The sequence below is a fragment of the Ranitomeya variabilis genome, chromosome 3, assembly GCF_051348905.1.
Source record: "Ranitomeya variabilis isolate aRanVar5 chromosome 3, aRanVar5.hap1, whole genome shotgun sequence".
In the NCBI taxonomy this organism is placed as follows: domain Eukaryota; kingdom Metazoa; phylum Chordata; class Amphibia; order Anura; family Dendrobatidae; genus Ranitomeya; species Ranitomeya variabilis.
In genome coordinates this window covers 194,115,692-194,142,019 of record NC_135234.1, presented here as the reverse complement: position 1 = coordinate 194,142,019, position 26,328 = coordinate 194,115,692, and the positions used below count along the sequence as shown (strand labels likewise).

The 26,328-nt window shown below is 47.1% G+C and overlaps 2 protein-coding genes across 3 annotated transcripts in view; one reads left to right on the top strand and one right to left on the bottom strand.

Moving 5' to 3' along the window:
- AP4B1 (adaptor related protein complex 4 subunit beta 1) overlaps positions 1-26,328 on the top strand; it is a 106,306-nt gene that overhangs the window by 34,071 nt on the left and 45,907 nt on the right. The window lies entirely within an intron of this gene.
- The window catches only part of DCLRE1B (DNA cross-link repair 1B), a 67,121-nt gene that overhangs the window by 28,384 nt on the left and 12,409 nt on the right, over positions 1-26,328 (bottom strand). For both annotated transcript variants that reach the window (XR_013223774.1, XM_077294951.1), the window contains exons 3-4: positions 12,378-12,543; positions 536-709 (exon numbers count right to left, since the gene is read on the bottom strand). Coding sequence is in view for 1 of the 2 variants with exons in the window: in XM_077294951.1 (XP_077151066.1) it covers positions 536-709; positions 12,378-12,543 (340 nt within the window). In the remaining variant the exon portion in view is untranslated. The remainder of the gene's footprint in view (positions 1-535; positions 710-12,377; positions 12,544-26,328) is intronic.

Genomic DNA, 26,328 nt, shown 5'->3' with positions numbered 1-26,328 from the left:
CGCGGCCATCTTGGATCCGGGACCTGCAGCGAGGAAGGAGGTAGGAGACCCTCGGAGCAAAGCGATCACATCGCGTTGCTCCGGGGGTCTCAGGGAAGCCCGCAGGGAGCCCCCTCCCTGCGCGATGCTTCCCTGTACCGCCGGCACACCGCGATCATGTTTGATCGCGGTGTGCCGGGGGTTAATGTGCCGGGGGCGGTCCGTGACCGCTCCTGGCACATAGTGCCAGATGTCAGCTGCGATAGTCAGCTGACACCCGGCCGCGCTCCCCCCGTGAGCGCCGCCGATCGCGCTGGACGTACTATCCCGTCGGTGGTCATACGGGCCCACCCCACCTCGACGGGATAGTACGTCCAATGTCAGAAAGGGGTTAATGTCTAAATACGACTGTGCTCCATAAAAGAATAGCACGTAAACTCAAACTTTAAAAATCGGGGAAAACCCCCCCAAAACACCAAATATGAACGTACTGTAGTTCTGCAAGGATCAACAATAAAACCCTTGTGCCCCCCTATTTAGTGGTAAGCCATCTCACCAATCATGATGTCATGTTCTGGATGCTTTTCAATTACTTCTTTGATTTGTTCAGTGGCTTCTTGACGAGAGGGTAGCATTTGATCACAATTTGTGTTGTCCAAATACAGAATATCAATCTTTAGGTTTCTTAGTGGAGGATATGCAAGCATAATAGGGTCATATCGAAAGTCACCTACAATGAAAAGGAGAAATGTTCACTAATACAGTCTCACTATTCAACGATCCCATTCATATCGGTGCATTCAAGTCTTAGTTTTGCAAAAAATCATCAGTAATCTCACCAAGTGAATTCAGCCATAGTTTTCCCACTTATCGAAGCATGTCTGACTGCTGCTCCATACAAAGCCTGTTCTGGAGATCAAGGTGTTCCTAGTAGTGGGTCCTCTTGTGACCATAGATCTTGTGGATAGATAATATGTATATTGGGAGGAGTGTATTTCAGAGTTACAGTGCCTACAAGTAGTATTCAACCCCCTGCAGATTTAGCAGGTTTACACATTTGGAATTAACTTGGCATTGTGACATTTGGACTGTAGATCAGCCTGGAAGTGTGAAATGCACTGCAGCAAAAAATAATGTTATTTCTTTGTTTATTTTTTTTAAAAATTGGGAAAAGTTTTTTCAGAGGGTCATTTATTATTCAACCCCTCAACCCACCAGAATTCTGTTTGGTTCCCCTAAAGTATTAAGAAGTAGTTCAGGCACAAAGAACAATGAGCTTCACATGTTTGGATTAATTATCTCTTTCCAGCCTTTTCTGACTATTTAAGACCCTCCCCAAACTTGTGAACAGCACTCAAACATGGTCAACATGGGAAAGACAAAGGAGCATTCCAAGGCCATCAGAGACAAGATCGTGGAGGGTCACAAGGCTGGCAAGGGGTACAAAACCCTTTCCAAGGAGTTGGGCCTACCTGTCTCCACTGTTGGGAGCATCATCCGGAAGTGGAAGGCTTATGGAACTACTTTTAGCCTTCCACGGCCTGGACAGCATTTGAAAGTTTCCTCCCGTGCTGAGGCCAGGCTTGTCCGAAGAGTCAAGGCTAACCCAAGGGCAACAAGGAAGGAGCTCCGGGAAGATCTCATGGCAGTGGGGACATTGGTTTCAGTCAATACCATAAGTAACGTACTCCACCGCAATGGTCTCCGTTCCAGACGAGCCCGTAAGGTACCTTTACTTTCAAAGTGTCATGTCAAGGCTCGTCTACAGTTTGCTCATGATCACTTGGAGGACTCTGAGACTGACTGGTTCAAGGTTCTCTGGTCTAATGAGACCAAGATCGAGATCTTTGGTGCCAACCACACACGTGACGTTTGGAGACTGGATGGCACTGCATACAACCCCAAGAATACCATCCCTACAGTCAAGCATGGTGGTGGCAGCATCATGCTGTTGGGCTGTTTCTCAGCCAAGGGGCCTGGCCATCTGGTCCGCATCCATGGGAAGATGGATAGCACGGCCTACCTGGAGATTTTGGCCAAGAACCTCCGCTCCTCCATCAAGGGTCTTAAGATGGGTCGTCATTTCATCTTCCAACAAGACAACGACCCAAAGCACACAGCCAAGAAAACCAAGGCCTGGTTCAAGAGGCAAAAAATCAAGGTGTTGCAGTGGCCTAGTCAGTCTCCTGACCTTAACCCAATTGAAAACTTGTGGAAGGAGCTCAAGATTAAAGTCCACATGAGACACCCAAAGAACCTAGATAACTTGGAGAAGATCTGCATGGAGGGGTGGGCCAAGATAACTCCAGAGACCTGTGCCAGCCTGATCAGGTCTTATAAAAGACTAATATTTTGTGGAATAACCTTTATTTGCAATTACAGCTAATAATCAACCTAGGGGTTGAATAATAATTGACCCACACTTTTATGTTTAAAATTTATAAAAATTTAACTGAGCAACAAAACTTTTTGGTTTGTAAGATTTATGCATCTGTTAATAAATCCTGCTCTTGTTTGAAGTTTGAAGGCTCTAACTTATTTGCATCTTATTAAACCTGCTAAATCTGCAGGGGGTTGAATACTACTTGTAGGCACTGTATGTGCTACCATGTTTACATTGCTACATACAATATAATCTGAAGATACCTCTTATCCATTACATTGGGGTGCTGTATTCAGTAACAGAACCACTTGGTAAGAAATTATATGCAGTACACAGTCTACTCACCAATTGGGAACTTTCTTATCTACTAACTTACCAACTGCAAGACGGGGTTTAAAGGGGGTTGTCCACTACTAGGACAACACCTTCTCTGAATGTTTGCTCCCATGAAGATGAAAACACATACTCTCCTCCTGTGGCAGCGCCATACCAGAGGTGTAGGGACTCGCACTCCCAGCGCTCACATCATGTTGTTATGAGTAGTGATGGGCGAACCCCTAGATGTTCATGTTCGGCAGAACACAAAAAAAATATAAATGTTCGGTTCCGGGAGAAGAACAGTGCCCAAACCCAACTCACTTGAATGGGGAACCTTGAAAATTCAGTGTTTGCGACGCTGCCTCTGATCTGGTCAGAGCCGCAGCTCTCATGCTGTCAGATGACAGCGTGAACCCGCAGCTGTGATCGAATGTAAAAAGTTTACCTCCGATCACTGGCATCGGATGATGGGACTGCTACTCCCATCAGCCCACACCTGCTGCATTAATAACAGTGAAACAGGCGGCGGCTGATGGCAGTATCTATTATCCGGAGCCTGCGCTATAGATAAATAACTAAAAAAAAACAAAAAAAACAAAAAAAACGGTGTGGGTTCCCCTGTACCATTGATAACTAGCTAGGCAAAACTGACAGTTGTGAGCTGCAACCCTCAAATATCAGCTTTATTATGGCTGGTTATCAAAAATGCCTTTTTATTTATTTTTTTAAATTATTACACTAGACAAAGAAAACATATAAATAAAAGGGCATGGGCCACCTCCCCCATTTTTTTCAACCAGCCAAGCTAAAGCAGACAGCTGGTATTCCCAGGTTGGTAAGGGGCCATGGATATTGCTCCCCCTCAGCCTAAAAATAGCAGCACGCAGTAGAACCAGAAAATGCACATCTATTAGTTGCTTTGCCTGGCTCTTTCCACTTGTTCTGTGGCAAGTGGGGTTCATAATTGTGGGGTTGATGTCACCTTTGTAAAGTCTGATTTTGCTGGGCTGGTTGTCAAAAATGGGGGGTACCCCCACACCGTTTTTTTTTCAAATAATTTATTACAAAAAAAAGAAATTAAATGGCGTGGGGACCCCTCTATTCTTGATAATCATCTTCCTGACAGGTGAGGGTTGCAGCCTTCGACTACGAGATTTGCCTGCCTGATTACAAAAAATACAGGGGAACCCACGTGTTTTTTAATTATATGTATAGCACAGGCACCAGCTGATGAATAGTCCCATCAGCTGCCGCCTGCTCTCGCTGTTTTTAGCGGCAGCAGGTGTAGACTGATGGGAGTATTAGTCCAATCAGCTGACGCTAGTGACGGAAGGTAAACCTTTTACCCTCACAGCTGCTAGATCAGATTGCCACAGTTGCCAGTGTTTGGGGGTCTGAACCTAAACAGTAACACAGACTTCCTGGTGAAGTCCGTGCCCGAACAGTAGGTGTTTGGTACAGACCCCGAATTTACTGTTCAGGTTCGCCCATTTTTTAGTCTTGACACCTGAATAATAATAAAGAACAAGTTAGCGGCAAGTCGAAGGTCTTTTTTGCTCCTGATTACTTATACAGTACGGGGGGGGGGGGGGGGGGGGTAGCCAGTAATGCAAGCCCCGATTGGATGCAGGGCTCGTGTGACGTGACAACGCCATGTGTGCTTGAGGCACCTCTGGAATGTTGCTGGCACATGAGGTGAGAATACCGTGTGTTTATTTTCTGGAGGGCAAACACTCAAGAGTAAAAAGGGGTTTTCCTAGTAGTAGTCAATAGACAAACTCTTTAAGACCTTCCCTCCCCAGTATGTACAACCCCTGGCATAAATTATGGAATCAGAATTGAGTGATTCCATAATTTTTCCCCTATGCTTGGTTAAAAAAAGTAACCATTACTGACTACCACATTTTTTGTTCTTGATTTCTTTTAGTGTTTCTTAAAGCCAGTAAGTTGTCATTTGAAATGACTTTAGTTTTGTGCCATGTCTGTGATCTGCTTTTTTCTACAAAATTAAACAACTGAATGAACATCCTCCAAGGCCGGTGATTCCATCATTATTGCTAGGGGTTGTAATAGGAGCGAGCACGGGTGTATAGGTTGAATTTAAGAGCTGATCCAGCTCCACATAGGGCATCTGGGGCCTGCTTATGGTACCCATTATAGTCACCTTAGTATTCAGGCTAGGCTTCAATGGAGATTATATTTTTCACTAAAAAGTGTAAATAACCCCTTCCCGACCTCTGCCGTACTATTACAGCGGAGGTCGGGTCCCCTGATTTGATGTGGGCTCCGGCGCTGAGCCCATCTCAAAGCCGGGACATGTCAGCTGTTTTGAACAGCTGACATGTGCCCGCAATAGCGGCGGGTGAAATCTTGATTCCCCCGGCCGCTATTAACCAGTTAAATGTCGCTGTCAAAACGCTGACAGCGGCATTTAACCGGCGCTTCCAGCCGCGCGGCTGGAAATGATCGCATCGCTGACCCCGTCACATGATCGGCGATGCGTCAGGATGGTAACCGTAGAGGTCCTTGAGACCTCTATGGTTACTGATGCCGGCCTGCTGTGAGCGCCCCCCTGTGGTCGGCGCTCAGAGCACACCTGCATTTCAGCGATCCGATGATCGCTGCTATGTAGCAGAGCCGATCGAGTGGTGCCGGCTTCTAGCCTCCCATGAAGGCTATTGAAGCATGGCAATAGTAAAAAAAAAATGTTTTAAAAAATATGTAAAATAATAAATAATATATATATATATATATATATATATATATATATATATATATATATATATATATATATATATATATATATATATGTTTAAATCACCCCCCTTTTGCCCCATTCAAAATAAAATAAAAAAAAAAAAAAAAATCAAACCTACACATATTTGGTATCGCTGCGTTCAGAATCGCCCGACCTATCAATAAAAAAAAGGATTAACCTGATTGCTAAACGGCGTAGTGAGAAAAAAATTTGAAACGCCAGAATTACGTTTTTTTGGTTTGCCGCGACATTGAATTAAAATGTAATAACGGGCGATCAAAAGAACGTATCTGCACAAAGTGGTATCATTAAAAATGTCAGCTCGGCACGCAAAAAATAAGCCCTCACCTGACCCCAGATCACGAAAAATGGAGACGCTACGGGTAACGGAAAATTGCGCAAATTTTTTTTTTTAGCACAGTTTGGAATTTTTTTTACCACTTAGATAAAACGTAACCAAGACATGTTTGGTGTCTATGAACTCGTAATGACCTGGAGAATCAAAACGGCAGAATCAAATCCTAGCAAAAAAGCCAAACAAGTGTGGGATTGGACTTTTTTTTGCAATTTCACCGCACTTGGAATTTTTTCCCCGTTTTCTAGTAGACGACATGCTAAAACCAATGATGTCGTTGAAAAGTGCAACTTGTCCCGCAAAAAACAAGCCCTCACATGGCCATATTGACTGAAAAATAAAAAAAGTTATGGCTCTGGGAAGGAGGGGAGTGAAAAACAAGAAAGCAAAAACGGAAAAGGGCAAGGTCGTGAAGGGGTTAAAAAAACAAACAAAAAACCACAAACAAGAAAAAAACTGACCCTTTTTACCCTACATAATAATAACGCATATTCAACACTGCAGTGCCTGTAAAGTCCAACAATATCATAAAGTTAACACTGTAATGAAAAAAAATAAAACAAGAAATCCGCAACAAAATTGCTTAGGTCATACCTCCAGCAAAAAAGTGATTAAAACTTCAAAAAGATACCCACACATGGAACCATTGAAAACCTACAGCTTTTTTTAGCCAACAAACAAAAGAAAACCCCTCAAAATAATTACGTTGTTTTTTTTTATTGTTGGAATTGTACTGACCTGGAGAATGATGTTGTAAGGTCATTTTTAATGCACTATGACTGCCACTAAAACAAAATCCATCAAAAAACAAATGATGTTAAAAGCAAGCCCTCAATTAGCTTTATCAATGGAAAATCAAAAAAGTTCTGGTTCTTGGAAAAAGGGGAGTGGAAAATGAAAATACAAAAAAAATAAATAAATAAAATAGCGCAACCCCTGCCCACGGGCTCCATTGGTAATGCAGCCAGTGGACATTCAAGTAAATATCAAACAAATCCCATTGGCAAAACTGGTATATATATACAGTTAGGTCCATATATATTTGGACAGAGACAAAATTTTTCTAATTTTGGTTATAGACATTACCACAATGAATTTTAAACAAAACAATTCAGATGCAGTTGAAGTTTAGACTTTCAGCTTTCATTTGAGGGTATCCACATTAAAATTAGATGAAGGGTTTAGGAGTTTCAGCTCCTTAACATGTGCCACCCTGTTTTTAAAGGGACCAAAAGTAATTGGACAATTGACTCCAAGGCTATTTCATGGACAGTTGTGGGCAATCCCTTCGTTATGTCATTCTCAATTAAGCAGATAAAAGGCCTGGAGTTGATTTGAGGTGTGGTGCTTGCATTTGGAAGGTTTTGCTGTGAAGTAAACATGCGGTCAAAGGAGCTCTCCATGCAGGTGAAACAAGCCATCCTTAAGCTGCGAAAACAGAAAAAAACCATCTGAGAAATTGCTACAATATTAGGAGTGGCAAAATCTACAGTTTGGTACATCCTCAGAAAGAAAGAAAGCACTGGTGAACTCATCAATGCAAAAAGACCTGGGTGCCCACGGAAGACAACAGCGGTGGATGATCGCAGAATAATCTCCATGGTGAAGAGAAACCCCTTCACAACAGCCAACCAAGTGAACAACACTCTCCAGGAGGTCGGCGTATCAATATCCAAATCTACCATAAAGAGAAGACTGCATGAAAGTAAATACAGAGGGTTCACTGCACGGTGCAAGCCACTCATAAGCATCAAGAATAAAAAGGCTAGACTGGACTTTGCTAAAAAACATCTAAAAAAGCCAGCACAGTTCTGGAAGAACATTCTTTGGACAGATGAAACCAAGATCAACCTCTACCAGAATGATGGAAAGAGAAAAGTATGGCGAAGGCGTGGTACAGGTCATGATCCAAAGCATACCACATCATCTGTAAAACACGGCGGAGGCAGTGTGATGGCTTGGGCATGCATGGCTGCCAGTGGCACTGGGTCACTAGTGTTTATTGATGATGTGACACAGGACAGAAGCAGCCAAATGAATTCTGAGGTATTCAGAGCCATACTGTGTGCTCAGATCCAGCCAAATGCAGCCAAACTGATTGGCCGTCGTTTCATACTACAGATGGACAATGACCCAAAACATAAAGCCAAAGCAACCCAGGAGTTTATTAAAGCAAAGAAGTGAAATATTCTTGAATCGCCAGGTCAGTCACCTGATCTCAACCCAATTGAGCATGCATTTCACTTGTGAAAGACTAAACTTCAGACAGAAAGGCCCACAAACAAACAGCAACTGAAAACCACCGCAGTGAAGGCCTGACAGAGCATCAAAAAGGAGGAAACACAGCGTCTGGTGATGTCCATGAGTTCAAGACTTCAGGCAGTCATTGCCAACAAAGGGTTTTCAACCAAGTACTAAAAATGAACATTGTATTTAAAATTATTGAATCTGTCCAATTACTTCTGGTCCCTTTAAAAACAGGGTGGCACATGTTAAGGAGCTGAAACTCCTAAACCCTTCATCTAATTTTAATGTGGATACCCTCAAATGAAAGCTGAAAGTCTAAATTTCAACTGCATCTGAATTGTTTTGTTTAAAATTCATTGTGGTAATGTCTATAACCAAAATTAGAAAAATGTTGACTCTGTCCAAATATATATGGACCTAACTGTACATATATACACACTATATATATATACATATACAGGTCCTTCTCAAAAAATTAGCATATAGTGTTAAATTTCATTATTTACCATAATGTAATGATTACAATTAAACTTTCATATATTATAGATTCATTATCCACCAACTAAAATTTGTCAGGTCTTTGATTGTTTTAATACTGATGATTTTGGCATACAACTCCTGATAACCCAAAAAACCTGTCTCAATAAATTAGCATATTTCACCCGACCAATCAAATAAAAGTGTTTTTTAATACCAAACAAAAAACCCATCAAATAATAATGTTCAGTTATGCACTCAATACTTGGTCGGGAATCCTTTGGCAGAAATGACTGCTTCAATGCGGCGTGGCATGGAGGCAATCAGCCTGTGACACTGCTGAGATGTTATGGAGGCCCAGGATGCTTCAATAGCGGCCTTAAGCTCATCCAGAGTGTTGGGTCTTGCGTCTCTCAACTTTCTCTTCACAATATCAGTAACAATCAGTTGGTGGATAATGAATCTATAATATATGAAAGTTTAATTGTAATCATTACATTATGGTAAATAATGAAATTTAACACTATATGCTAATTTTTTGAGAAGGACCTGTATATATATATATACATATATATATATATATACATACATACATACATACATACATACATACACATATATATATATATATATATATATATATATATATATATATATATATATATATATATATATATATATATCCACCCACAAACCTTTTAGGCCTCTTTCACACGTCCGTGTCTCCGGTACGTATGGTGACAGTTTTCACACGTACCGGAGACACATACACATGTCCGTGAGTATCCACGGACTGTGTGTCCCTGTGCCCCACACGTAGATATGTCCGTTTTTTTACCGTCAGCTCAGAAGGCAAAACGTCCCGCACACGTCCAAACGGAGAACACACATTGATGTCCTTCGTGTGACACACATCGGCATCGGGGAAGAAGCGCTACAGTAAGTTCTGTTCCCCGGCGGCAGGTGCCGAAGACGGCTCTCATCATTCTCCACTGCTCTGCCAGAGATCGGCTCAAGCAGATTTGCGTTATATTAAAGTCCGAATGATGACAGCAGGTGGGGGCTTTTGGGACTCTTACTACTGCTAATAACAGTGACAGCAGGAGATGATCGGGGTATTCCTCAGCCACCGCTTTAAATAATTTAAAAAATTGACAATGGGTCCCCCCCCCATGTTTGACAACCAGCCTTGCTAAAGCTCACAGCTGGGGGCTGGTATTCTCAGGCTGGTAAGGGGCCATTGATATAGCTCACCCCAGCCTAAAAACAGCAGCTCACAGCTGCCCAGAAAAGGCGCATCTATTAGATGTGCCTTTTCTGGTGCTTTACCCAGCTCTTCCCACTTTCCCTGAAGTGGTGGCAAGTGGGGTTAATATTTGTGGGGTTGATGTCACCTTTGTATTGTCAGGTGACATCAAGCCTGCGGCTTAGTAGTGGAGAGGTGTCTATAAGACACCTATCCATTACTAATCCTATAGTTATATGTTAAATAAAGACACAGCCAGAATAAAATCCTTTAATTGAAAAAATTACAGACTCCTTTATTAATCTCAATTAAACCATACTTACTTCAACGCCTAATTCCACCGAAGCCCTTGATCTCCTGTAATAAAAGTAAAAAAAAAAATAAAAAAAAAACAAAAAAAAAAACAACAACATATACCATACCTGTCCGTCGTTCTGTCCCACGCCATAATCCATGTCTGGGGGCTAAATAGTTTTTCAACCTGGTTGGTTCCAAGATGCGTCCGTCCAGGCTGAAAACCTCTGGTGAATGAGCTGGTGAAAGAGCAGCATCATTCACCAACGTTGACATCGTCGAGGATGGGCTGAACTGCGGTGACCTCAGGACCGTGGGAAAATGCCAGTGATAATGTCACTGCTGGTGAATTATGCTGCGCTCTCAGCAGCTCATTCACCAGTGGTTTTCAGCCGGGACGATAGCTGCTATGGTGCAGGTGGCGCGATCTTGGAGGAGGCAATCTTTTTGTTCTTCTCCAGCAAGATGGGGCCGTCGGCGCCTGTGCTATAGCAGCTATAGAATCTATACATACTGATAGCTGCTACTGAACAGGCGCCATTTTCAAACTGCCTTTTTTTTGTCCTCGCTCAATTATATCAGCAAAAGGGATTAAAGGGAACATGTAACCCCCCTCAGACGTTTCTTCTTTCCTTCCTAATTAGACGCAGCACAGCAGTCACTCCGGAGCCGTGCGCGCCTCCTCTTGCTGCATTATCGTCCCCGGTGCCTGCGCTGTAAGTATGAAGGGCAGTGCAACTGCGCATGCCCGGAAAAAACTTACAGCGCAGGCACCGGGGACGATGATGCAGCAAGAGGAGGCGCGCACGGCTCCGGTGTGACGGCTGTGCTGCGTCTCAGGGTATGTGGGGGCACATTTTATAAGTGTTTATTTCAGCGTGTGCAGGCGTTTGTAACTAAAAAGCCATCTTGTCAGAATGCAGCATTAGTGCTGCACAAGGTGGGTCTTTTAGTTACAAACGCCTGAGGGGGGTGGCAGGTTCCCTTTAAGTGCAAAGTACACATGCAATTATGCTGCAGCGCAGGTGCCACCTACCTGCAGAAGCGTCTTTTTTTCCTTCACTCTCCTGAGCTGGAAAGAACATTTAAGGGCTTCCCTAGACTGGTATCCACGGGTCGGCACCCGATCCTTTTGTCTGCCCTTATTCACAAATTGAGGTCATCTGTGACACATGGTAAGGTTTTTAATATTAGACAGCGTAGGACTGTCCCGATCAGAGTCACCTTGTCGACGGTGGGATAGCTTTTAGCTATTTTTGATCAAAAACAGTATTACTAAAAACTCTTAGGCTACTTTCACACTGGCGTTAACTGCATTCCGTCACAATGCGTCGTTTTGCCGAAAAAACGCATCCTGCAAAAGTGTTTGCAGGATGCGTTTTTTCGCCATCGATTAACATGAAGCAACGCATTGTGACGGATTGCTACACGTCGCACCCGTCGTGCGACTAATGCGTCGTGCAGTGGCGGACCGTCGGGAGCAAAAAACGCTACATGTAACGTTTTTTGCTCACGACGGTCCGCTTTTTCCGACCGCGCATGCGCGGCCGGAACTCCGCCCCCACCTCCCCACACCTCACAATGGGGCAGCGGATGCGCTGGAAAAATGCATCCGCTGCCCCCGTTGTGCGGCGGGGACAACGCTAGCGTCGGGGACCTCGGCCCGACGCACGGCGACGGGCCGAGCCCGACGCTAGTGTGAAAGAAGCCTTATTTAAATGCATTTTTGCTTATTTAGATACAGTAGGGTTTATGTTTTTCGCTTCTTGTATGTTTTATAAACGTACAAAATAAGCAAGGGATCAAATACTTATTTCCCCCACTGTACATGCCATTTCCCTTGTCTTCTCTCCGAATAGTTTCCATGTGTCTTTTTGTAAATATGTAGTTTTGTATCTATTTGGTTAGTTTTCAGTTGTTTGTTTTCATGAATATGTATTATATGCTAATGCATGTGATGTCACATAAGGTCAACCCTTTATATAGTGCTTCTGCTGGCATCATGCCACATTCTACGACTAAGGACTTTGGCCAGGAACGTACATCAGAATGGGCAATGGTTTTAATTGTCTGGACAATTTTTCTTTAATCAGGTCAAACAAAGTTACACATTTTTTATCCATATGGATCATTGTCTTCCTTTCTAAGGAACCATATCTATGTTTGGTGGAACGTTCTTCCTATCCCAATAAAGGTATTTTGGATTGTGCACCAGTCTGCTGTCCCTGCCTGCTCCATCACACACCCCATCACAGTGTATACCTCCAAGAAGGGTTAGGAATGTTCCAAATGATAATTTATTATAAATAAATCCATTTACCTGTATACAAGACTGTGCCAAAATACCCCTCAAACAAGAACATAACAGAACCAGGGCAATGGTTGGCATCTATAAGCGTCACAGCTACAGTCTCATTCCCTGTGTCATCTAAAGGCAGCATGTGACAGTCTCCGACTTCCAACGGATTGATCCACGTGTTCTTTACCTAAGAGTGAATACAGATTATTGAGGAGGTCTGCAAATGCACGAGTGTCCTTTATATAATGGCACGGTCAGATTGTGATACTTAACGGGAACCTATCAGGTCCTCCAACCCAGCAGCATTCACTTATTTATGTGTAAATTCCCTGCCTAACTAGCCCTATAAAACATTTTTCTGTACAAATGAGGTTTAAAAAAATAAATAAATAAAAAATTAATAATTATATTGCCCCCATTTCCTATGCTAATGAGGGCTTTGACTGGTATGATTGATTTGCCCCATCCCCTTGCTGGTATGATTGATTGGCCCCATCCCAGTCCTGGTATCCATGGCCCCATCAGAAAACATTAAAAACAAAACAAAACAAAAAAATGGTCATTAGACCTACCAGTAATTGTATTTCCAGGAATCCATCCTGACAGCACCATGGAGGACGTCCTTATCATCTGTAATGGGACAGGAAACACGAGAGGTTAAAAAAGGACCCTCCCCCTATGACCCTTCAGTGCTTTTCAAAGTAAGGCTACTTTCACACTAGCGTCGGGCTCGGCCCGTCGCAGTGCGTCGGGCCGAGGTCACCGACGCTAGCGTTGTCTCCGCCGCACAACGGGGGCAGCGGATGCATTTCTCCAGCGCATCCGCTGCCCCATTATGAGGTGCGGGGAAGTGCGGGGAGGTGGGGACGGAGTTCCGGCCGCGCATGCGCGGTCGGAAAAAGCGGACCGTCGGGAGCAAAAAACGTTACATGTAACGTTTTTTGCTCCCGACGGTCCGCCACAACACAGCGCAACCGTCGCATGACGGTTGCGACGTGTGTCAATGCGTCGCAAATGCGTCGCTAATGTTAGTCAATGCAGAAAAACGCATCCTGCAAGAACTTTTGCAGGATGCGTTTTTTCGGCAAAACGACGCATTGCGACGTATTGCAGTTAACGCCAGTGTGAAAGTAGCCTAACACATCTGGATAGATGCAAAAAAATAAGGTTTATTCCAGCAAAATAATCAGTCACACAAATGTTACATCACATGAGTATACAGAACAACAATAGGGAGGGAACTAACAGTGCTGTCAGGATGGATTCCTGGAAACACAATTACCGGTAGGTCTAATTACTGTTTTCCAGGTCACCACCTGACAGCACCATGGAGAAATACCAAAGGAAAATGGTATTTAGGGTGGGACTACTGCCTGAAGTACCTTTCTACCAAAAGCTAACTGTGTTGATACTACATCTAGCTTATAATGTTTTGAAAAGGTACGAAGGTTGGACCAAGATGCAGCTCTGCAGATTTGTTCTGCCATAGCCATGGCCCTAGATCAATGGGCCCTAAGATCAACCGGGGAACTCTTTCCCTGCACTTCATAAGCTAAGCTAATTGTAGACTTTATCCATCTCGCAATGGTTGCTTTAGATGCTTTTTTCCCCTTATTTGGGCCTCTAAAGTGGACAGACAGATTGTTATCCTGTCTCCAGGGTCGAGTTGATTCAAGGTATTTGAGTACCGTTTCCCTAACGTCCAAGTTATGGTAAAACCTTTCCTTCTGATTTTTAGGGAACTGACAAAAAGAGGGAAGAACGATTTCCTGATTCATATTAGAATTTGAGACGACTTTCGGGAGAAAAGCTGGATCGAGTCTAAAGACTAGTTATCATCGAAAATCTGTAAATACGGATTCTGGACAGATAAAGCCTGTAATTCCCCCAGTCTTTTTGCTGACGTAATCGCCACTAATAACGCAGTTTTAAGGGAAAGTTTGCTAATCTCTATGCTCACCTCTACATCCCACGGCTGTTCGCATAGATTATTAAGGACCAGGTTAAGGTCCCAAGGCGGCACCGATCTCCTAATTAAAGGTTTTAGTCTCTGAACTGCCCTAGAAAATTGACTTATCCAGGGATGAGCTGACAGAGGGAACTCATAAAATACACTCAGGGCTGCTATCTGGACCCTCAAAGTACTAGGTCTAAGCCCTTTCCTGAACCCTGACTGCAAAAAAATCAAGGATTTGGGGAATATCAGGATGGTCAGTATCAACTGTCATCTCCCCACAGAAACTGCAAACTCGTTTCCATATTTTCTGCTATCTAGCAGATGTCACAGGCTTCCTACTGGCTTGGAGGGTAGAGATAACATCATCTGACAGTCCCTTTGCTTTTAAGACCTGCCGTTCAGGATCCAGGCTGAAGAAGTTCTTCTTTTGGGTTTTGGTGTAGAACCGCGCCTTGATGAAGAAGATCCCTTCTTTCCGGCAACAGGAGGGGTTCCTCTTCCGATAACTTTTTTAGTAAGGGGAACCAACTCCTCTTCCGCCAAAGGGGTGCTATAAGCATGACCTTGGCTCTGTCCTCGCACATTTTCCTGGGAGTTCTTGGAATCATTGCCAGAGGAGGGAAAGCATACAGTATCCCGCTGTTGCAGGGATGTGAGAAGGCATCGATCCCTGCTGGGCTTTCCCAGGGATTTAGGGAGTAAAAGGTTCTGACTTTCTCGTTCCGTTTTGCAGCGAATAGGTCCACATCGAGTTTTCCCCAACGTTGACAGGGGCATCTTTATAGTCTTCTCTGCCAAGAAGGAAACCTACATAATATAATTGCAGCTGCCACTGTGGAACTGTCCTCTATGTGTACCTTAGAGGCTTCTACTGTTACTTACGCGTCCCAGGCTTTCTTGCCCCACATCAGACTTAGCCGCATCCTCCATGGTGAGCTAGTTTGAGAATCGCCTATGTGTCCCACAGCCTCTGCCCCCGCTCCATACCTTTATATCCTGATCTTCTGTTGTAGTAGTGCGGCGCTTCCCGCACCTTCCGACCGCTCCGGAAGTACTTCTCCATGGGCGAGACGCTGCCCGCCCCCCTCGGCCGCGAACAGGAAGTGACGCGCGGCCGGCGCTGAGAGCGGTGCACCGCCATCTGATTTCCCCGGAAAGGCCGCATGGAGATGCCCCCTTCAGCAGAGGCGGTCCGGAGACCGGTACACCAGGAAGCACGACAGAAGGGTCGAAAGACCCCGGCAAGGGGGAGCAACCCTCGGACCAGGAGCAGTGCTGCACTGGTAGGCTCTCGTTGTTCCTGTCCCATTACGGATAAGAAGGACGTCCTCCATGGTGCTGTCAGGTGGTGACCTGGAAAACAAACCTTTACTCTTACCTTCCTCCGCTCTCTCGCAGTCGCAGCGTCCTGCTCTGCTGCCAGCAGCTGCTTAGTGCTTGTAAGCAGTGCATGGCAGGGACATCATGCGCTGCTCATATGCAGAGCACAGCTGCCAGAACACTCACCGGGTGTTCAGAGATCGCGGTGAGTATCCAATCCTCTTCAGTAGCGCGCAGTCAGTCGCCTGCTTCCTGCCGCTGCCGGCGGTCACGTGTGCGGATACTAAGAGAAATGAATATTCATTTCTCTTATGTATCAGCACACGTGACCGCTGGCAGCAGCAGGAAGCAGACGACTGACTGTGCGCGCTACTGAAGAGGATTGGATACTCACCGCGATCTCTGAACACCCGGTGAGTGTAATATTTCAATATTACAATGAGCTCGCATATTCACAGGCAGATGTGGCTTTAACAGTCGAAAGCAGAGTGGAAGTATGCCCTCGCCTATTAACCTATTTAATGCTGTCAATCTCTGGCAGCAGCATTTAATATTCGCCAATAGGCGTGGTGTGTCATTCCATGTGCCCATCGGCTCCCACGTAACATGACTGCAGGACACCGATGGGTTACCATGACAGCCAGGGGTCTGCTGAAAACCCCACAAAAATTCAAATTGCCCCCCTTTTGCCAATTAAAAATAGAAAAAAAAATACCATATTTGGTAAGTCTAATTATCAAAATATAAAGTAAATTAATTTGTTTGGTAAACTGTAACAAGAATATAAAAAATAAATAAAGTGAAAAATGCCAGAACGACGATTTTTTGGCTGACACAACATTGCAACAAAACGCAATAAGAGGTGAATAATAAACATAACTCCATTGCTACCTTGGGGGCGATAGACTGGATCAGTTCTTAATACTAGTGATAAGCGAACGTGCTCGAATGTTATCCGAGTATAATGGGCATGCTTGAATACTATGTTCAGGTGCCTGCAGCTGCATGTTTTGCGGCTGTTAGCTACAACACATGCCGGGATTGCTTAACAGGCAATTCCCACATGTGTTGCGGCTAACAGACACAAAACATGCAGCCGCAGATACTCGAACATATTATACGAGCACATCCCAAATAATTAGATAACACCTGAGCATGCTTGGATAAGTTGTTATGCGAGCATGTTTGCTCAACACTACTTTAACACAAATATTCAAGCCCTTTTACAACAAAGGTTTGAATATCACTAACCCTACATGCCGAGATCAGTGCTACCAATATTATGGTCTTCAGAGTAACATGGTTAGTAAGGCCGAAAAAAGACATTTGTCCATCCAGTTCAGCCTATATTCCATCATAATAAATCCCCAGATCTACGTCCTTCTACAGAACCTAATAATTGTATGATACAATATTGTTCTGCTCCAGGAAGACATCCAGGCCTCTCTTGAACCCCTCGAATGAGTTTGCCATCACCACCTCCTCAGGCAAGCAATTCCAGATTCTCACTGCCCTAACAGTAAAGAATCCTCTTCTATGTTGGTGGAAAAACCTTCTCTCCTCCAGACGCAAAGAATGCCCCCTTGTGCCCGTCACCTTCCTTGGTATAAACAGATCCTCAGCGAGATAGAGGGATTTTTGGTTCTTACCGTAAAATCTCTTTCTTGGAGCCTTCATTGGGGGACACAGGTAACCATGGGTGTATGCTGCTGTCACTAGGAGGCTGACACTATGCAAATAAAGAAGTAACTCCTCCCCGGCAGTATACACCCTCCGACAGGCACCAGGCAACTCAGTTGGTGCAAAAGCAGTAGTAGGAACAGGTAATATAAAACTCAACCTATGTACCAACCCACAACAGCGGCACGTTAGCCAACACGGTACAACTTCAAGGGAGGGTGCTGTGTCCCCCAATGAAGGCTCCAAGAAAGAGATTTTACGGTAAGAACCAAAAATCCCTCTTTCTTTCTCGCTTCATTGGGAAACACAGGTAACCATGGGACGTCCCAAAGCAGTCCCTACGGCGGGTATTCTGCAGAAAAAGAGGAGTCAGGTTGGCCGGTGAGAAACCGCCGCCTGCAGTATCCTCCTACCCAGGCTCGCGTCCGCGGAAGCCTGAGTATGCACCCCGTAGAATTTGACAAAGGTGTGCATGGAAGACCACGTAGCGGCCTTGCAAACCTGCAAGGCCGAAGCTTGGTGACGAACTGCCCAGGAAGCTCCCACTGCCCGGGTAGAGTGAGCCTTCACCCCCGAAGGAGGCTGTTTGTCTTGGACGCGGTATGCCTCCAAAACCGCTGAACGGATCCAACGAGCAATCGTGGACTTGGAGGCAGGAAAACCCTTTCGACGCCCATCCGAGACGACGAACAGAGGATCGGCCTGACGAAAAGAGGCAGTTCTGGCGATGTAAATCCGGATAGCCCTGACCACATCCAGCTTGTGAAGGGATTTCTCCAATGGATGAACCGGGGAAGGGCAAAAGGACGGGAGGACAATGTCCTCGTTGATATGAAAAGATGAGACAACTTTCGGTAAGAAGGAAGGAACTGGACGAAGAACCACCTTGTCTTGATGCAGGACCAGAAAGGGAGAACGACAGGATAAAGCCGCCAGCTCTGAAACCCTTCTAATGGAGGTGATGGCGATCAAAAAGGCTACCTTCCAGGATAGAAGCGAGAAGGAAACATCCTGAAGCGGTTCAAAGGGCGGCCGCTGCAGGGCATCTAAGACGAGGTTGAGATCCCAAGGCTCAACAGGATACCGGTAAGGGGGAGCTATATGAGCGACCCCCTGGATGAAGGTCCTCACCTGAGGCAGGGAAGCCAGGTCTCTTTGAAAAAGAATTGATAGAGCGGAGATCTGACCCTTCAAGGTGCTAAGGGAAAGACCCGAATCTAGGCCCGTTTGAAGAAAGCTGAGAAGGGAAGGAAGGGAAAAGGTCATAGGAAACAGATTGTTATCCTGACACCACCGGAAAAAGGCCTTCCAACATCTGTGGTAGACACGCGATGAGGCCGGTTTTCTCGCTCTTATCATAGTCTGGATGACGCTATGAGAAAAACCCGCATTCTTCAGGACCGCGGCCTCAACGGCCATACCGTTAAATTCAGCGACCGAGAATTCGGGTGGGAGAGAGGCCTCTGTGAAAGAAGGTCCGGAAGTCTCCACGGAACATCCGATAACATGTTTATCAGCTCTGCGTACCAGGCTCTGCGAGGCCAATCTGGAGCTACCAAGAGTACGGGGACCCCTTCCGACTTGATCTTCTTTACGACCCTTGGGATCAGAGGGAGAGGCGGGAACAGATAGGGCATCCGGAACAGGGCATCCGGAACTGGGCCCAAGAGATCACAAGAGCGTCGCATCCGACGGCCATCGGGTCCCGAGACCTGGCGACGTACTGGGGAACTTTGTGGTTTGCCCGGGAGGCCATCAGGTCGATGTCCGGAACGCCCCACCGCTGGCAAATCTGGCTGAAGATTGCTGGAAGAAGAGACCACTCGCCCGCCACGATGCCCTGGCGACTTAGAAAGTCGGCCTCCCAATTGTCCACTCCTGGGATGTGGACGGCTGACAGAGAGGGAACATGACCCTCCGCCCAGCGGGAAATTTTTGCTACTTCCGCCATGACTTGACTGCTGCGAGTCCCCCCTTGGTGATTTATGTATGCCACGGCCGTGGCGTTGTCCGACTGAATGCGGACCGGCTTTCCCGAAAGGAGAGACTCCCAGCGGATGAGGGCTAGGAAGATGGCTCTGATTTCCAAGAGGTTGATCGAGAGGCACGCCTCTTGAGCAGTCCAGCGGCCCTGGGCTGTGAGGTGGAGAAAGACCGCTCCCCAACCTTGGAGACTGGCGTCGGTGGTAATCACCTGCCAGTGGGGGGGTAAAAATGACCTCCCGCGCAGAATGGAGGTGGACAGCGTCCACCAAGAGAGAGACTGTCTCGCCCTGGGGGAGAGGCGAAACGGACGGTCCAGAGAAAGCGGGTTCCTGTCCCAGGCAGACAGAAGAGCCAGCTGGAGGGGACGAGAGTGGAACTGAGCATAGGGGACCGCTTCCATAGAAGCGACCATTCTCCCCAGAACTCTCATGGCTAGACGAAGGGACAGAGGACTCGGACCCTTTAGCGATCTGACACCCCGACCAAGAGAAAGAAACTTCTCCTTGGGAAGGAAGACCTGAGCCCGAAAGGTATCGAATTCCATGCCTAGGAACTCCAGCCGTTGGGTTGGAATCAAGGAAGACTTCTGGTAGTTGATCAACCAGCCTAGGCGAACTAAGGTGTCCAGAGTAAGATGGAGGCTCTGGCTGCAATCCCCCTGGGATGGGCCCTTGATCAATAGGTCGTCGAGGTATGGGATTACCAGAATCCCTTTTGAACGCAGGATGGCCATGACAGCTGCCATGACCTTCGTAAAGACCCTGGGAGCAGATGCCAGCCCGAAGGGGAGGGCAGTGAACTGGTAATGATGCTCCCTGATCACGAATCGGAGGAACCTCTGATGCTGCACGCAAATAGGAATGTGAAGGTACGCATCCCGAATGTCCACTGAGCACAGAAACTCTCCCGGCTCCATGGACGCGATCACCGAGCGCAGAGATTCCATTTTGAAGTGTTGAATCCGAAGGTGGCGGTTCAATCGTTTGAGATCCAGAATCGGACGGAGAGAGCCGTCCTTTTTTGGAACCACGAACAGGTTTGAATAAAACCCGGAAAACCGCTGACGAAAAGGCACCGGCACTACGACTCCCGAGGCGAGGAGCGAATCGACGGCTTGGAGAAGCCCTGGGAGATGAGAGGGCTTTTTGGGAGGACGAGAGAGCATGAAACGTCTTCCTGGGGGCGAAGAAAACTCTATTTTGTAGCCTGACGTGACGATCTCCCTGACCCAGGCGTCGTCGACTACTGAAAGTCAAACCTCTGAGAATAGAAGAAGGCGGCCTCCCACCCTGGAAGGAGTTCCAGGTGGGGGCGACCCGTCATTTATTAGAAAACCTGCGGCCCCGAGATCCCGATGGTTTTGCGGGGTGGCTCTTGGCTCTCCAGCGTGGCGGAGGCCTGAAAGAAGGTTTTCTTCGGTCCCCTTGTGAGGAGGAACGGTCCTGGACGGGGTTTCCCGAAGAGGCAAAAGACCGAAAGGGACGAAAGGACTGGGGACCCCTCCTGTTGAAGGGACGTTTAGGCTTGGACTGGGGTAAGGAGGTACTCTTACCGCCAGTAGCGTCCGAGATCATTTGATCTAGCTGCGAGCCGAAGAGTCTGGAGCCCCGGAAGGGCAGACCCGTGAGCGATTTCTTAGATGCGGGGTCAGCGTTCCATGCCTTTAACCAAAGAATCCGGCGAATGGCGACAATGTTGCCATTAGCCCTGGTAGAGCAGGCCGCTGCATCAAGGGAGGCATTCATCAGGTATTTTCCTGCCAGTGAAATCTGATCCGCTAATTCAGACAGTTCTTCAGCAGGAGCAGAGGCCGAAATGCCCCTGCGCAGGGCCTTGGACCAGGCTGAAACAGCCTTGGCTACCCATGACGAGGCGAAACTAGGGCAAAGGGAGGCTCCGGAGGCCTCAAATGCTGATTTTGCTAGCGCCTCGATTTGTCTGTCCGAGGGGTCCTTAAGGGAAGCCGCGTCCGGAATAGACAGAACTGTCTGTGAGGATAGCCTGGACACAGGCGGGTCGACCATAGGAGACTCGGACCACTTGGAGACCAGGTCGGAGTGAAAAGGGTATAACACATCAAGCAGTTTCCTGCCTGGGAAACGCTTGCCAGGGTTTTCCCAGTGAGTGGCGGTAGTGTTGTCAAACTCCTTGTGATTAGGGAAAACCCTAGAGGGACGTTTAATCCGTTTAAAAGCAACGGAGACGTCCTGAGAGCTTGCCTCATCCTTCTTAAGATCAAGCGTCTGAATGATAGCTGAGATAAGGCTATCAACCATGTCTTGTGTTCCGGAAGTCTGATCTGCATCCGAGTCAGATTCCGACTGAGAAGTGACATCAGACCCGAGGTCCGCCTGTGAGGAAGGGGAACGGGCAGATAGGGGAATCCCGATGTGGTCCGGTGAACTGGAGAAGGATCTAGATAAGGTCCGTTTTCTGTCTCTTTTGTCCGGTCTGCCTCTGTGAGAGTCTAGGACAGGTGCGGGCGAATCGCCGTGAGAGGCGTTCGTGGCACTGGTGGCATTAGAGAGAAGCGGGATGCGTTCAAGTGCCTGGACCAGGGACTGAGAAACCTTAGTCAGGTCGGACACAGATTGAGACATAGCAACAGCCCACTCCGGGGGAGGGGGGGTGCACTCGTCCCGGGACCATGAAGCTTCCAGGGGAGCTGACATGGTGGGAGGAACGCAGGACGGGCAGAAAGGAGATGGCTGACCTGAAACCCACTTTTTCTTACAGTGAGCGCAGGCGTAATGGATGGCCGTAGGGGCAAAGGCCGGGGTGGGGTCGGACATAGGTGGATATTACCTTGTGCCCAGAGAATACTGCCAGGTGGAGTAGGAGGTAGCGCTGAGCCTGGTGAAAGACAGCGGTAACCGCAGGTGCCTGTGTTCCCCCGAGAAATCCTGTGTCCCACGCGATGAGCAGACGCTGACACGCTGACAGGGAGCAGGAAGCAGGAGAAAAGAGCGCGGAGAAAGTGCGACGCTGTGGGCGTGCACAGGACCGAAGGGGGGAAAGAAAGGAACGCCCCCTGTAAAACTGAAAGCAATCCGGCCGCTATACCGTCGACCGCCACAAGAGGGCGCTCAAGCGGCAAGAAAGGGAAAAGCAGGGAGACGCTGCACATCCCGGCCGCACTAATTCCGGCCACCACCAGAGGGCGCTCAAGCGCTAAGAAAGGGAAAATGAGGCAGAGAGAAATGGCGGGCGAACGAGCCTGCAAGTTTGAATAAGGAGCGAAAGATGCCAGCCTTCCTGCTCTCATTCCTACGTGGTCTCAACGCCCGAATATGCAGCCCACTTCCCTCTCAGATGCTCCCCTATGGTAAGAGGAGATCGCTGCTGGGCAGGGTATTGGTGGGGATGGGGGGTTTGTTGATTGAAGATTCCCTACCTGCAGATGAGGAATCATCAGGATCCCTGGTAGATAGAGGGTCCTGGAAGTAGTCCTCCTTCCCGCGCCACGACTCTCCGGCGCAGAAGACGGCGTCGACCCCTGAACAGGGGGAGAGGGTCACTGGATGTGACCGCCGTCTTCCTCTCAGCCCGCTCCGAGGAGAGGGATGAGGAGGGGAAACGGGCAGGACTGGCCACCGAAGAAAGGGTCACCCTGAACACCCGAATGGGTGACAGGGGACAGAGTCCTGCCCAGCGGGTCCGAGAGGGTGCGATGTGGGTGATAGCACACTGCTCTCTCGGTCGCTCAAAGTGGGGAAAACAGGGTGAGAAAACTGCACCCTGTTACCCTGAAGAAAGAGTCTGAAAAAGAAAGGGGAAATGATTAAAAACACACAACAAATCCCTGTAAAAGAAATGCGGATCTGGTGTTAGATCCAGGTCCGCCTCCTACAGACACTAAGCAAAAACTGAGTTGCCTGGTGCCTGTCGGAGGGTGTATACTGCCGGGGAGGAGTTACTTCTTTATTTGCATAGTGTCAGCCTCCTAGTGACAGCAGCATACACCCATGGTTACCTGTGTCCCCCAATGAAGCGAGAAAGAAATTTGTATTGTCCCCTTATATACTTATACATGGTTATTAAATCGCCCCTCAGTCGTCTTTTTTCTAGACTAAATAATCCTAATTTCGCTAATCTATCTGGGTATTGTAGTTCTCCCATCCCCTTTATTAAGGTGTTTAACCGATGATTCTTGTAATGGTTTAAATGGATTTTTGCTTAGTTTAGGTCCCACAAGGGGAACTTTTGGAATTGGGACTGGTGTACATCCGTCACAGGATTTTATAAACCTCAATATACACCTGTTAACTGCCAGATTGTAATCGTATAATGCTCCCAGGGCTAATTTGTACCTTAAAAAGGTATTAGTAGCTAACCCATGTTCTAAAACCCTTTGGATAAATTCTAGAATGGGTTTAATTGGGACCCTCCCTCCTAATTACTTGCCTGAAAATTCCTAAAACCGTTCTCAAGTTCTGCCACAAATTTTTGCTGTTATCCGTTTCCTACTCTTCAATATAATGGAGACTGAAATAGTCTCAAGTTCCATGCTGTTAGTTGTAAGCCATTCATTTGAGAGTGACAAACTGGACCCCGAGTGAGAATGTCCGGGACCTCCGGCAGAATCCATGGATCTGACACCGACATTAACCTCATTAAGGAAAACCATGGCCTTTTCGGCCAAAATTGTGTCATCAAAATCACTCTTGCCTGATCCTCCCTGATCTTCCTCAAAACTGTTGGGATCATGACTAATGGATGAAAGGCATATGCTATCCTGAAGTTCCAAGGGATCTGCAGGCAGAACCTCTTCAGTCTCCTATTCTGCTTGTTAGCAAACAGATCTAACTCTGGCAACCCCCATAAGTCTACCATCTGCTGAAACACCTTGGAATTTCAGGTCCATTCCCCTTGCCTCAGCCTGTTCCAACTTAGGAAGTCTGCTATAGAGTTTTATGTCCCCTTTAAATGCAACGCTGTTAGGGACAGAAGGTGTTCTGTTGAATGATATATGCCAATGTAGCACGATTGTCTGACATACATGAATGTTATGACCGAGGAGGGACGCAACCAAGAACCCAGAATCGTCTAATCCCTCAAATGTGCCCCTCAACCTAATTTGCTTGCATCTGTAATAATAATGTCGCTTACAAGAGAATCATGGGACACCTGATGAGAGGTTTGACCTGTCTATCCACCATAAGAGGGAATATCTGGTTACAGAAGAAAAGGAGATTTTTGTTTACTAACCGTAAAATCTTTTTCTCCGAGCCACTCATTGGGGGACACAGGACCATGGGTGTTATGCTGCTGCCACTAGGAGGACACTAAGTAGACAGAAAGATTAACTCCTCCTCTGCAGTATACACCCCTTCACTGGATACAATTTCAACCAGTTCGGTAGTAAAGCAGTAGGAGCATGAACAAAGACAACTATGTCAAAACCAAAGAAGTAACAACAAGCCAAAACAGGCTAACAGGGTGGGTGCTGTGTCCCCCAATGAGTGGCTCGGAGAAAAAGATTTTACGGTAAGTAAACAAAAATCTCCTTTTCTCCTACGCCTCATTGGGGGACACAGGACCATGGGACGTACAAAAGCAGTCCCTGGGTGGGGAACAATATGCTAATACCCCATGTACCACTGGCTTACGGCTTAAGGAACTGCCGCTTGCAAAATGCGCCTGCCAAGGGCGGCGTCTGCAGAAGAGATAGAATGAATGTGGTAATGCTTGGTAAAAGTGTGCAAACTGGACCACGTCGCAGCCTTGCAGACCTGCTGTGCTGACGCCTGGTGCCGAATGGCCCACGAGGCGCCTACCGACCGAGAAGAATGAGCCTTGATCCCAACTGGGATAGGAACACCTTTGACACGATAGGATTCTTGAATGGCTGATCGAATCCATTTTGCCAGAGTGGCTTTTGAAGCAGGAGAACCCTTCCTGGGCCCCTCTGGAAGTACGAACAGGACGTCTGACGTGCGGAAGGGAGCCGTCCTTGAGACGTACCGACGAAGAGCTCTCACCTCATCAAGGGTGTGTAGAGCCTTTTCGATGCGATGGACCGGTGCCAGACAGAACAAAGGCAGAACAATTTCCTCATTGAGGTGGAAAGAGGAGACGACCTTGGGCAAAAAGGTGGGAGAGGTCCTCAATACCGCCTTGTCCGGATGAAAAATTAGAAAGGGAGGGCGGCAGGAGAGCGCAGCCAACTCCGAGACCCTTCTGATGGACGTGACGGCTACTAGGAAGACTACCTTCCAAGAAAGGAAGGTCAAGGCAACGTCCTGTAGCGGTTCGAAGGGAGTCTCCTGAAGAGCTCCGAGAACTAAGTTGAGATCCCACGGATCCAAGGGTGACCTGTAGGGAGGCGCCACACGGGAAACTCCCTGGAAGAAAGTTTTCACCGGCAACCTATTGGCAATCTTCCGTTGGAAAAGGACTGACAATGCCGAAACCTGACCCTTTAGGGAGCTAAGGGCAAGTCCCGACTCTAGTCCGGACTGAAGAAACTCCAGTATGGAAGGAATAGAAAATACTAGAGGAGATCGTCCCTGTGCATCGCACCATGAGAAAAAAATTCGCCAGGTACGGTGGTAACTACGCATGGAAATAGGTTTCCTAGCTCTGATCATGGTGGAGGACACCCTGGGAGAGAAACCCGCTTGGCCTAGAATCCAGGACTCAACGGCCAGGCCGTCAAAGACAGGGCCCTTGAGTTCTGGTGGTAAATCGGGCCCTGTGAAAGAAGATCCGCGCGATCTGGAAGACGCCAGGGGACGTCGGCTACCAGCTGAACCAGTTCGGCGTACCATGCCCGACGCGGCCAGTCTGGCGCGACGAGAATCACTGGTACCCCCTCTGCCCTGATCTTTTTGATGACCCTCGGTAGTAGGGGAAGAGGAGGAAAAATGTACGGGAGGCGGAATTGGCGCCAAGGCAGGACCAGGGCGTCTACTCCGAGGGCCCGTGGGTCGAGGGACCGAGCAAGGAACTGAGGAACCTTGTTGTTCATCCTGGAAGCCATGAGGTCCACATCCGGGGTCCCCCAGCGATGGCAAATCTGCTGGAAGA